We start from the raw sequence: 13,684 nt of genomic DNA, 5'->3' as shown, positions 1-13,684 counted from the left end.
GATCATTTCTTTGTTAGTGGGCAAACTTACAAAATCAGCTGGGGTTCAAATAATCTTTTCCCTGACTGTATGTGTCCTTAGTTGCTATAAGTAAAGTCATTGTCAAGGCCCCTGCTGGGCCTTCATTCATGGTGTCCTAATGAATTGTGATGATCAAGACTTGCAGGAAAGACCGTACAGCATTGCAACCCTAGATGATTAAAGCTTTAGAGTCCTGCATTTACTGTATGTACACACACAGAGGCAGCTAAAGATCATTCTCTGTCGTATACTTCCACACCTCAGCTGATCATTATCAAATCCATCTAGTAGATGTTACCGCACCACAAACTTTCAGTGCAGCTTCAAATGCTTCAAAGCTCTGTGATTGTACTGGAGAGGCGACCACTCTTCTTACAAAATATATCTTCTGAGGTGTTCTGTTGGGTGGAGAACCAGTCACTGCTAAGGCCATAGCTGGTGGATATGATGTTAAGTACTGTGAGACAATATCAGTTTGTCAAGCATCAGAGATTTTGTCATATTGGTATTTTAGGGAATTGTGGAAAATGCTGTAATTCAATGAACAGGACTCATTTCTTGTATATAATTTATATTATTAGTAATCCTTATGTTTCAATGCAAATTTATTCAAGTTTTTTGTCCCTCAACTGTACATCAGACACATGAAAATTACATTTAAATGACAACTGAATGGGTTTCAAGGGTTAAGAAAAATTACTTTAGCTTGATCATCATTTTTGAATTTATCCTGCTGCTAAATGAATGGTTTTAATCAGTTTATGTATTGTACTAATTTCGCATTTTATCATATTCAGTTCTTTCTACCATGTACTATAACCACCCAAGGTGGAAGGCAAAGAATACAACTGTTACAAAACCTCTGGTAGTCTGTGAACATCAGGATGCAATCAGTTTCTTTTTTATTGCCAGTAAATTGCACCATAATATAAACTGTTTATCACCCATGGATGTTTTAACAATGAGCAGTACTTACTGTACTTAACCAAAACATTTGAACTTTATGTGGAAGATGTGAGCTGTGTCTCGTATTTTACAGTGTGGGGTTGAATGAGGGACGCCATCCCTTGGCCCTCTGCCTGAAATCTATTAACTCATCTAAGGGACAGTTAATTCCACAGATGCACACTTTTAAACATATACAAACACATAGACTTGGGAGAGGGGGGACCTTATGTAACATTTAAAAAGACTGGATATACCCAATGGTTGTTGTTTTTTTTTACAGATTTGTTGGATCTCCTTGGCTTGTAAAGTTTGTTGGTGAAATAATAGCTTTTGGGGTTGTCTTGTTGGCATATTTTCTAAAACACAAGTCAGCCCATTTTCACCTTAATGGTGGTGCTATGAGTAGCACAAGGGTACATTTTTTGTTTACAGGAAGGGGGTGATGCACGTAACGCCATAGAATGCCCCAGTATAAAGAAAGCCAACTCAAAGCCATTTGTGCACACTGAACAGAGAATAATAGCAAGAATTATTCCAAAACTGACACATCTTGTAGGAGGTACAGTAGATTCAGTGGCTGCTATTTTCACAGGGAATCCAGGCATGAAATGTGTTATGGAGCATCATAATGAGTTGAGAGAAGTGGACATTTCAGGCTGCATTTAATGTAGTTAAGCATAACAATGGTGAATACTGTATGTGATGGTGTGAATCACTTGAGTTCAATTTGACCCTCCAGTGAACAAAGACAATGTGTTGTAGCCCACCTCTATCTTCAGCTTTTATTTATAGCCATAAAGTTACATATTTATCACTTCTAACATAAATAAGAAACATCTTCCTTTCCCAGAATAGTAACCTGAGTACACATGCTCACGGGCTCCAATTAATTAGTTGCACTTTATCTTTTTTCTCTTTACAACAGTCTTAACAGATCATGGAAGAGTTGTTTCATATTCACTCGCCGGCCACTTTATTAAGTACACCTGTACAATTCAACACTGCTGCCTTAACATCTGTGTGTATGAAGCTCAAAATTTTTGTTTCTGGTGAAATTGTCATAAATGTATAAAATCAATCATATGTTTATTACTGAGGTCATAGTTAAAGGTAGTGTTGTACTGGACTACATTATATTCAGAGGTGTTCCTAATATTCTGACCCTCTCATGTATGTAGCTGGGAAGGACAAACATATAGAGATGCCACTGAATATAATGCAGTCCAGATGTTGAGGCGGACATGTTGTATTGAAGTGCATACAATTGTACAGGTGTACCTAATAAAGTGGCCGGTGAGTGCATGCTTCCCATGAAAAACCATAATAGCACATATGTTGTCCCTATGGAAATCCTGACAAGATTTTATGTTAATAAAGCATTTAGTCAACCATGACTATCAGAGAGAGACTGAGGTTAAGATGTACAGTAGAAGTGTTCTCTAAACACAGCTGAGTGAATAGTCATGGGCTTTGCAGAGCTCTCATATTTATTTAACAGCTTCATCAGTTTCCTCCCATAGGTACAGGGTATAAATGGATCATGGGAGATGCATGTTTGCATGGCTCTACATCTCAATAACTGCATACATGAATGCTAATTGTATCTGAGTAAGAGCCAATGATGAGATGGTCTGAGAAAAATGTTGCTTTAGGTGGGATATGTTTCAAAACATCTTAAACCTTTTCCTGCCACAATGAACAAAAGAGTTGATGAATTCTGCTTCTGTTCCTCCCCACCACTCTCTCTCATGCCTTTCTCCATCTTCTAGTACAAACAAGTGGAGCAGTACATGTCGTTCCACAAACTACCAGCTGACTTCAGACAGAAAATTCATGACTACTACGAGCACAGATACCAGGGCAAGATGTTTGATGAAGAGAGCATCCTGGAAGAGCTTAATGAGCCTCTGCGTGAGGTAAGAAATTGCCTGAGCACCCACTGTAATATGCTCATTCAACCATAAATACATACACTTCTCCACTCTCCATGGAGTAAGTGGAACAGAATGAATTCATTATAATGCTCAACTATGGTTGTTTCTTCTGAACAACAACAGAAACATAGTTTCAAAAAAGTGACCAGCTCAGTACTGATTTACATAACTGTTAATTTACTTTACTCACTAAAAGAAAGGAACAGATGGTTTGAAAGTGATTTTCACATGGACTTTATGTTCCCTGCATGCAAAAGTAGTTTTTCCTGCTGGCAGCAGACACTGTTTACTTGAATTCACATTAAATAGTGTCTACTTACGTCAAGGACAGCTCAAACTACACTCAGGGGTTAAAAAAAAAAGTAAAGATAAAGCAGGGATAGTACTTATTTTAGTTTACAAGGACACATGCAAATATACATTGTCACACACAGGCACCCGATGCAGTGCATATGGGGCGTCTAGCTAAGAGCTAATTTGCAGCCCCTGTCTCTGTTTAACTGTGAATAAAAAACAAAAATAGTTCAGCTGCAGAGTGTTTGCTCTAAAAGTGGTGTTATTATTGGGTTTTCACAGTTTTTTTTTTTATATTCAAAATAAACAGAGATCTGATGAGCTACACTAATTATGCATATGTTCCATAACCATCATGGAATCAACACTTCCTTAAATTTCAAAGCAAAACCCCAAGCCAAGTCAAATGTGGTTTCCTGTCACTATAGGAGATTGTCAACTTCAACTGCAGGAAGCTGGTAGCCTCCATGCCCCTCTTTGCGAACGCTGACCCCAACTTTGTGACAGCCATGCTGACCAAACTGAGATTTGAAGTCTTTCAGCCTGGAGACTACATCGTCAGAGAGGGCACCATTGGCAAGAAGATGTACTTCATCCAGCACGGGGTGGTCAGCATCCTGACCAAAGGAAACATTGGCATGAAGCTGATGGATGGCTCCTACTTTGGAGGTTTGTCACTGCACTAGTCAGAAAGTCAGTTACTACTCTAATATGCTCTATTCTCTGCTATATAGAATAAAATACAACCCAACAGAATGTAACAGAATTGAATAGAGCAGAATGCATTCTGTTCTATTCTGTTAGTATGTTCTGTGTTGCATTCTGTTCAGTTCTATTCCACCATATTCTGTTCTAGGTGATTCCATTCTATTTTAATGTATTGCATTGTAATGTTTTCTGTTCTTTTCTGTTTTATTTTTTTCTCATTTTTTTTCCTATTCGGTGCTTCTGGGAAAATGTTATTTACCCTGTGAATCCACGGTAGAATCCACTAGAGTAATATAGCAGCTGTGCACTTAGTGTTTAAATAGGAATCACAGTAACATCGCATGAAGAAAATAACAGCATTCTGACATTTTACTTGGACCTCCTATGCAGTCTTGCCTTACAGCCAGCTCTGTTCCACTTTTCCAGGCTGCTGTTCCTCTCTGGCACATCTGGTGCCTCTGCGACTATTGCCACCCATAAACCCACACACAGGAATGCACAAACACACACCCCCACACGTTTTTAAACTCTTAAGGCTTGATGGTTTGAGCTGCATTTTTAACATCCTGTACCTTCCACTGCAGAGTTCACTGGAAGTAATGTTGATGTGCCAGGTGCCTAGGGTGCAGTTAGAGTGGCACAGCTGCACAACACACACCCCCACACACACATCACACTTATGCACATCCAATTAATAACAGCTAATTAGCACAGCAGAAAGGTGAAGACGGGGCCATTAGTAATGTCAAGCATAGACTGTTTGAAGCCATCCCTGCCACCAGGGAGTCAAACACAAAAGTGGCCTTGGATTGAAGGGACAGCATAGTTTTACCTCTGCAGGCGTATGCATCTGTGGTAAAATCTCTAAGTAGCAAAAAGCCAAATATGTGAGACTTTGGTACAGTTTATATTTATATTAATTTAGTTTTTTTTTTTTTTGGGCTTGATATGTGCTACACATATTTCTGAACAACAATTTGTCCTGTCAGACATTTATCTACTATAAATATATCTTCTGGCACATCATACCATATTGTACACATTTCTCACAGGCGCACTGGCTGGATTAGCTCAAAATACATTTGAGGAATTACAGTGGCTTTGTGAACTGAACTTACAAAACTTCCACAATATGATGCCTCAAACTCACTTTTGTTTCGTGTAACAGAAATTATTTATAGAGGATGCAAGTACAGATGGAAGGCCATTTTAGTGTTACAATTGCATAACATTGACAGATAGAGGACCAGCTTCCTGACTCTTAGCTCAGACTATGGGTTAAGCTTAAAAGGTATTAGATAATACTTTGCCCATAATGCAACTGAGGAGCATCTTTCATTAGAAAAAGTAGACCCTGTGCTTAGCAGATACTTTTTTTGTCCCAAGTTTGTAATACAGGCCTTCTGTTTTTGTAGTCTTCGCCACAACCAAGATAATTCTGTCAGACTTGACAAAGCTCCCCCAGAGCCACAGAAGACATTATGCAACTGTTTTAACAGTCAACATAGTATTTTCTATGACTAATAAACTGGTCTTTGTGTGTAAAATTGGTGGTGTTACCCTTTAAGTGATTCACATCAACCTGGCATACCTGTGCATCTTCAGAATCTAAAAGATATGAGTATGGGAAAGACCATTTATTTGGGTACCAGCATGACAGAAAGGAGGTTTCCTGTGAACGTATAAAAAATAAAATTGTAGAAGACATTATCTATTAAACTAATGGGAAGAGGAAATGGTGCAGTCCAGGCTAAAGGCAAAGCTCACTGCTAAAATTCACTTAATCCATTGTGGATTTCTCAGCCTTTTTCATCATACTTGAGGATGACAGTTGTCCTGTCCACAAGCTACTAACAGTTACCCAGTGGTTTGAACAGCTTTTTAATGCAGCCCCAGTGGTTTCATTATTCTAGCCCAGCAGTTCCCACTGCATGATAATGATGGCAGCAATATGCAAATAGTAGTGGTCATGTATAATCGGGAAGATCCCAAGTGACCATTTATGAAAGGAAGTCTGGGGCATTTTACTGGACTGCTTTTCCACAACTCTCAAAACTGGAGTATCTAAAATGTTATCCATTTTTCAAACACAACTTCAGACAGTTGTTTTCAGTACCAGATTTAGAAACGCATTATCCCACTGACATTTCGGCTATCATATGTATTAAATTACCAAATTATCATCATAATGACTACACATTATAATTCTGTCTGAAGGATTGTTGTGCAGTGCGTCCTACAGCTTTTATTGCCATTACAGCAGCTGACCATGAACAGCATAAACACTAAGTTACAGTAAGCAGAGAGGCAGCTATCTGCGTAGGCTATTAATCATTCATTGACTGAGGAAATATAAATCCTTTATAAGACAGGCCGAAAACATCACACTCAAGGTCAAACTGAAATAACCTCGAAATAAAAAACTCACTGTCACTGTCTATGACAAATTTGACCAAGCACAAACCTCTTATAATTTTTTGCCTTAAAAACATTGACATCTTGGGAAATACCCTTTCTTTCCAAGAGTTAGATAAGAATATTGATACAATGCTCTTGTCTATATAATAAATATTAAACTAAACTCATCAGGAGATTAGTTTATCTTAGCATAAAGAGAGGAAACTGGGGAAGAAATAGTCCAGCACATCCAATAAGCTACCTTAAAGCACAGCTTGTTGTTTTTAGACTTCCTTTTTTGTGAGCTTTAAATCTGCTCATTACATTTGGACAGAACCAGACCAACTGTTTCCCAGTTTCTAGTCCTTGTGCTAAGCCAAGCTAACCAGCTGCTGGTAGTAGGACTGAACAGAAAGTCAGTGGTATCAATCTCAATGATTTTTGGTTTAGGTTATTTTCTGCAAATCCCATACAGAGACTAAAATCAGCAATGAATTTCATGTGTTCACCTTAATGTTTGTGAATCCATACCTTTATTCACTTTATTCATCTTAGAGTAGATATCAACTGTTGTCCTAGAACACACCAGTAAGCCACACTTCTGCACTGGGTAATATATTTCCTTCTCAAAAAATGCTTGGGGTACATCCATACACTAAAATCAGTCATTGGTCTCTGAAATAAGGAAGAGCCAATTGCACGTGTTTGATCTCTGCTCTATTTGCACTCCGCTAGCTTATCGCACTACACAATGCGAGTAGCCACCATATGTATTTTGTGAGATATTTCTGTCAGAACCCAATCTGGACCTGACAAGCTTATAGCATATAATGTTCAAACCCAACCTGAGCTCAACACAGTTGAGTTTTTTTTCCCTTTGTCATTAAGCGAAGCAGACATTTGAGTGCTCCAGCTGTCTAGCCTATAGTTTGACCTATGTGTCCGAACCCAACCCGGACTCGAATATAATTTCTAAAAATTCTGTCTGAACCCAGCCCGAACCATCAGGTACTGATGGGTCCCATCGGGCTTGGTTTGGATATCCACACTATTGAGTACATGGATTTCTTTGTTGATTTTAGTAGTCTGTAAGGGAATTGTGTTAAAAAAATCACTGGCCTTATCCTTTAAGTTATTCCCCTAATGCTGTCATTTTTAATGCTTTTTAATGATATGCAAGTTTGTGCATGTGCAGTTTTACTTGAAGCCCTCCTGCTGCTGGAGACAGCATACCATCATGAACATGCAGTTACAGTCCAATTCAGTGTAGTGCCCCCTTGCATGTTCTTAATGGAGTCTCCTCATGCTGGGTTATTTTTCTCCTTTTCCCACAGAATCAGAGGAGGTCAACCTTTCAGGCAGGGAATAAAAGGAGGGCATATGGTTGTCAAGACAACTGTCAGCCCAAGCCCATAGAACAAGAAAGCTAGAGAGAAGAAGATACTAGGGGAGGGGAAGGGTAACAACTGAATGTAATGAAGCTTAGCAGCACATCTCCAAATATAGTGTGTGCTTCCTGCACACAGCTGTCAGAGCTGTTCCACTGCTGGAGGAAATACTTGGTGTTACTGTGTGTGGGTCATACTGACTACACACAGCTACTGCATGTGTAAACCACTGTCATTCTGATTACACATTTGCTCAAGGTCTAGAGTTTTGTACAATACAGACAACAGCTTAACATTTACGTTTTAATTTGCAACAATATTATGTCAATTTCAAAAAAAAATTTCAGCAAGTCTCTTCCACTTCTCTCTGCCACTGTCTGAGACGCCTAAATTTGTCAGTCTGGCTTTTTTTTTAACTGATCATCTCTTATCTGGGTTCTCCTTCACCCTTCTAGAGATCTGTTTGCTGACCCGTGGCAGACGGACGGCCAGTGTGCGAGCAGACACCTACTGTCGCCTCTACTCTCTCTCTGTGGACAATTTCAATGAGGTACTGGAGGAGTACCCCATGATGAGGAGGGCCTTTGAGACCGTTGCCATTGACAGATTGGACAGAATAGGTAAGACCACCACCTAGTTTAAGCCGTTGTTTTTGTTTGATATCAGTACAAAGAGGTGTGCTTTGTACATAAAGGTATGTCATATCAAACCTTTCAGGAACTGTTCAGCATTCCCAAGGTTTAGTGTAGTGCGGTTTGATTATTGTTTATGGATACATTGAAATAACCACTTCATGGTAACAATACAATCTGATGAAGAAAATAACTCACATAGAGCACGATACAGTCATCATTTAGGTTTTACACACAAATAATGACATCAGATTGCTAGCAGTTAACAGTACTTCAAGCTGGTGTTAAACAAATATTGATGTATTCCTATGTTAAGTGAGAATAGGTCTTAATCACTGTCACTTCTCCTACTCTCCACATTGACCCTGAATGTTTCCACCCAGAGCGTCACTATGCAGCAAAAAATGAGGGACAAATTATACAACTCTTGTTCTGTAAACATCCACTCCAAAGTTCATCTGAGGCACAAATACAGCTGAAGCTGTACCACTAAACTAATTCGAGTCGGTATATTTCAAAGTTAGTCTTTTTATATCTTAGCGAAGTTTTGCAAAAATGGTATTTTTCTTCCCAATCCCATAACACCCTCCAAGGTCAGTGGTGCTGATGATGTCACATCACCAGCACATCATGACAACACTTCGCATGTTTACAAAAGCTCTGTATCCTCCACCTGCCAGCTGTTGCCTTAGCAGCCAGATTCAACACATGAACATTCAGTTAGTCACTTCACATATTTGCAGGGAGCCTGTTGTGTCTGCTTTAATATGCTACCACCAGCCAAACAATCCCACTGGACTCCAGGTGCACATGATGCATATTCATCACTAATGATGTTTTGCTTGGCTTTGTCTTTGTCACAAAAGGCGTCTGGATCAAACATACTCAGGGCTAGCAGAAGCCATGTAAAGAACAGGAAATATAAATACAGAATGATAGTTGTATGATTCTCCTAAGATTTTGCTTTAAACATTTAGTTTATTCCAACATTAATCACTAGATCTTGCTGAGTATCTGTGACCAGCAGTGTTTATTTTGAATCAGTTAACCCTGACAGACCATAATTACTCACATTAATGACAAAACCAGGCTTGCTGCACCAGCCATTCATACATTTTCATTAAAATAGTCTTCCTACACAGACATCAGCTGGTCCCCTGCTCATTGTCTTCATACTTGTAATGCATCAAATCGTACTGGCTGGGTTGTTAAAAATCAGAGGCTGGAGGTTAAATGTACTTTGGTCATTACTGTAAACAATGTTTTGATGATGCTTGTGAACACAATGTCATGAAAGATCAGTATAGCAGTGATTTGGGGAGGTGTTAATGAATAGTTATTGTTGTGAAAGCAGCAATATGCAATGGATGTGTTAAATCTGTGGGTGCCTGTATGAGTTTGGTAAAAGAAGAAGCTTTAGCTTATCAGCTGCTTTTATTCCTTATGGGCTCTTACTTCTGCCTGCCAAAGGCATTTATCAACTGAAGCGCCTCATAAAGAAGTATCTCCATCAAATTTCTGCTAGGTGAAGGTGTTCTCTCATCTGTTAAGCGAATCAATTATATGTTTATTATAAGCTTATCCAATGCAAATATAGGGAGCCCCTATAAAGGTGTGCAAAAAGGCTTTTTTTTCTATTATAGGAACCTACTGAAACGTGTTGAGCCGCATAACACTCGTCATGGGTTCTGTATTTGTTTCCATTACCGTGTGCCGGCTTTGGAGGTGTGCTCTGGGAGCTACATTTTGCTACCCATCAGGAAGTATTACTAAGGGCTGAGACACACCAAACCAATGTGAAAGAACTAGCAGTGATGAAGGCCAACCTCTGTGTCATTTAATGTTGGCTTTGTCTGAGCCAATCGGGTTGGAAACAGTGACACTTGAACACACGGCACAGACTACAGCTAACAGCTGACTAGCACATACGTTCTGCACCTGTGACAGAAATAACTCCGCCTACCAGAAGTTGGCAGTATCTGTATTTGCATTCAGAAAGGGAAAGAATGTTGAAATATAAGTTATAAACACCTCTTGTTCAAAACAGCTGCTGTTTATAGCTGCTTCTAATCCAGAATATGTCTGATAAGAACTTGCAAATGACACGGCTGTTCTCTGCCCTTGGTCTTCTGATTGTGGAAGAAGAAAGGAGGCCGCAGAGGTGAAAAATAAGGAGAAACTGCACTAAATGGGTGAAATCATGGATACTACAGCAAAAGGCTGAAGGAGCATTCCTGAACCTTTCTCTTCTCGTTCATTAATTCACTAAGCTCAACATCCAATGAGAGTAGTCTCTCTCACCGACACCGATTCAACATGGCAGATCAGCCAAAAATCCGCCGACAGGGACCGACTAGTGCCAATGGTGCGAGACACACTAGTGACAATGGTGCGAGACACACTGGGAGGACAAGCCCTGACAGACACTCACCGATGGCCTGGTGGTGGGCAATGCCCGGACCGTTAGCTTGGTTTGTCACGGCCCTAAAATAACTTTCCAGGAACACAAGGGGGGAGGTGGTTTATGCGTGCAGAGCTGTCACTGGTGATTGGTTAAATGTCCACTCCATACTTCAGTCATTAGCACTACAAGCAGGGTGTGTAAAGAGGAACTTATATTGGTTTAGAGGCAAAAGAGGGACTTCAGTGAGTGGATCACTTCAGGCAAAGCTGTGAAGATGTCACGTTTGTGCAAGTCCATCTTCTGCTTCAACAGCTGTTTGATAAACTGCTCATACACTCTCCCTTATTGGCTGATTGTTGCACTATGGAATGATCCTCCACATCCACTGTTCTCCATCTGCTCAGCTGTGAGTGCATGGATGAGAGGGGGTGCAGCCCCTCCCTCCTCTAAACAGAGAAAAAAAACAGTGGAAAAACAAAGTAGAACAGTCCACCTGGGAAGTACCGCGTAGGTTTCGATAGTGGAAACGCAGCAAATGATTCCACATGAATCCACAGTGTATGAGAAAACTTACAGTACCTGCACTCACAACCCCAGAAGCAACTTCTTGCCTTTTTCAGACACATGAGACATCTTGTGTACCTACCTCCCTATCCAGCAGATGCTGGACCTGTTCCCTTTTCTTTCAACTCACTTTCAATTGCCATCAACAGGTTTTTGTCACCCTATACCGTTTTCCATCCAAGACGGACCACTTGACTGGCTGAGGCCAACAGTCCTGCTCTAACTGTTTCTAGACACTTTGGAGGAGGTAAAAATAATAAGGACAAACACCACCATATCTACAAGGAAGACTTAGTGGCACCCCTTGAGACAAGACTTTTAACATTACACTTGGACTCTTCCAGGCTTCAACATAGCAGACTGGGATTCCTCTGCCACCTCCCTCCAAACCCCGTGCAAGGATCTCATCACCAAGTGAAACTGCTAGAATGTGTGTTTTTGGTCCACCGATCCAACCCTTGCAGCATGCTAGGGGGGCACAAGAGTCACCACATGATCTGGATCTGCCTCGTCACATCTACGTTGTTGCCAGGAGGCTGACTGTGTTCAAGTGAAACAAATTTATTAGCAGCCTATCGTTACATGATTATCACTAGCTTTTCTTGCCAGCTCTCTAGATGACTTGCTATATTGGACAACCAAGCTGACTACCAGTAGTGCAGAAGAGCTAGATGCACTACTCAGGTTGCCCATATGTGGATGCTCACTTCTCTATATGCCTCTTTCGTGACTCCCTCTTTACTCCAAAAATGCCACAGATGTAAGGTTACAGTATCTGGAAGCGAAAGACATCTTCTCTTGGGTCACAACCTCAAGACTTTGTGACGCACATGGTTTTCTTGTGCTGGTGTGACTTTGGCTTGTAATGAACCATGTGAGGACAGATGTGATGATTCTCTCATACACTTCCCTGCTGGGATGTCACACATGCCTCTATGGGTAATATTTTTGAGATGCGAGTGTGAAACATTCTGTTCCCTGCTTGTGGTTATACCATTTCTTGTGAGTTCCTATGATGCTCTCTGCAGTGATAATGTGACTGTAGGTGCACCCACAACTCTGCTCAAATGCACATTTGCTTTGAGAACTTCAGAGCATTACGCCACCTGGCTATAGTTGTACAGCCTACTTTAACTAATGCTAGCAGCATGCTGAAAGTCAATTGCCATTCACTTGCATTTGGGTGGGGGTGATTTAAAAACCTTCAGGCATCAGAAGGTCAGAAGGAAACTTCTGGGATTTCCTGTTTCAACCTTAACTGCATTCCTCTGAGTCATTAAAATTTCTGTGAGTCATTCACAGCTTGATTTCACGTGAGTTGTTAAGGTAATGTGGCTTTCAAAAGGGGGAAAAGTAGCAAAAATTGTACATTTGTGCAAGTTTATGTTTAACAGGTGTTAGATAAATTGCTTCTACAGTAGCGTCTCCATTAGTGGCAGATTTTGTTGTAATATATGGCTAATGAGGAATTCAGACAGAAGTTGAGACAGGCTTTGGGTGGTCAGGAAGAACTTCCAGATGACTGGAAAACTACAGCAGAATTGATCAGGGAAACAAGTAGGAAGGTGCTAGGTGTGTCATCTGGAAGGAGGAAAGAAGATAAGGAAACATGGTGGTGGAACGAGGAAGTACAGGGCAGCATTCAGAGGAAGAGGCTAGCTAAAAAGAAGTGGGATGTAGAAAGGAGCGAAGACAGTAGACAGGATTACAAGAAATTGCAGCGTAGAGTGAAGAGGGAGGTGGCAATGGCCAAACAGAAAGCATATGATGAGTTGTATGCCAGGTTAGACACGAGGGAAGGTGAGAAGGACTTGTACAGATTAGTGAGACAGAGAGATAGAGATGGGAAGGATGTGCAACAGATAAGGGCGATTAAAGACAGAGATGGAAAGGTGCTAACAAGTGAGGAGAGTGTGCAGAGAAGATGGAAGGAGTATTTTGAGGAACTGATGAATGAGGAAAATGAGAGGGAAAGAAGGGGGGAAGAGGTGAATATTATAGAGCAGGAAGTAGCAGAGATTAGAAAGGGTGAGGTGAGGAAGGCTCTGAAGAGAATGAAGAGTGGAAAGGCTGTTGGTCCAGATGACATACCTGTAGAGGTGTGGAAGTGTCTAGGAGAGACAGCAGTGGAGTTTCTATCTAGTTTGTTCAACAGAATTTTAGAGAGTGAGAAGATGCCTGAGGAATGGACAAGAAGTGTACTAGTGCCGATCTTTAAGAACAAGGGTGATGCGCAGAGTTGTAGCAACTACAGAGGTATAAAGTTGATGAGCCACACAATGAAGCTATGGGAAAGAAGAGTGGAAGCTAGGCTAAGAAAGGAAGTGGATATCTGTGAGCAGCAGTATGGCTTCATGCCCAGAAAGAGCACTACTGATGCAATTTTTGCTCTGA

At 40.6% G+C, this 13,684-nt stretch overlaps 1 protein-coding gene across 1 annotated transcript in view; it reads left to right on the top strand.

The window, feature by feature from the left end:
* The window catches only part of hcn2b (hyperpolarization activated cyclic nucleotide-gated potassium channel 2b), a 43,842-nt gene that overhangs the window by 27,999 nt on the left and 2,159 nt on the right, over nt 1-13,684 (top strand). The window contains exons 5-7 of the mRNA XM_020612262.1: nt 2,739-2,885; nt 3,626-3,866; nt 8,146-8,310. Coding sequence (XP_020467918.1) covers nt 2,739-2,885; nt 3,626-3,866; nt 8,146-8,310 — 553 coding nt within the window. The remainder of the gene's footprint in view (nt 1-2,738; nt 2,886-3,625; nt 3,867-8,145; nt 8,311-13,684) is intronic.

The sequence above is a fragment of the Monopterus albus genome, unplaced genomic scaffold (genome assembly GCF_001952655.1).
Source record: "Monopterus albus unplaced genomic scaffold, M_albus_1.0 scaffold122.1, whole genome shotgun sequence".
Lineage (NCBI taxonomy): Eukaryota > Metazoa > Chordata > Actinopteri > Synbranchiformes > Synbranchidae > Monopterus > Monopterus albus.
The sequence above is the reverse complement of the archived record's forward strand: the minus strand, read 5'-3'. Positions and strand labels throughout refer to the sequence as shown.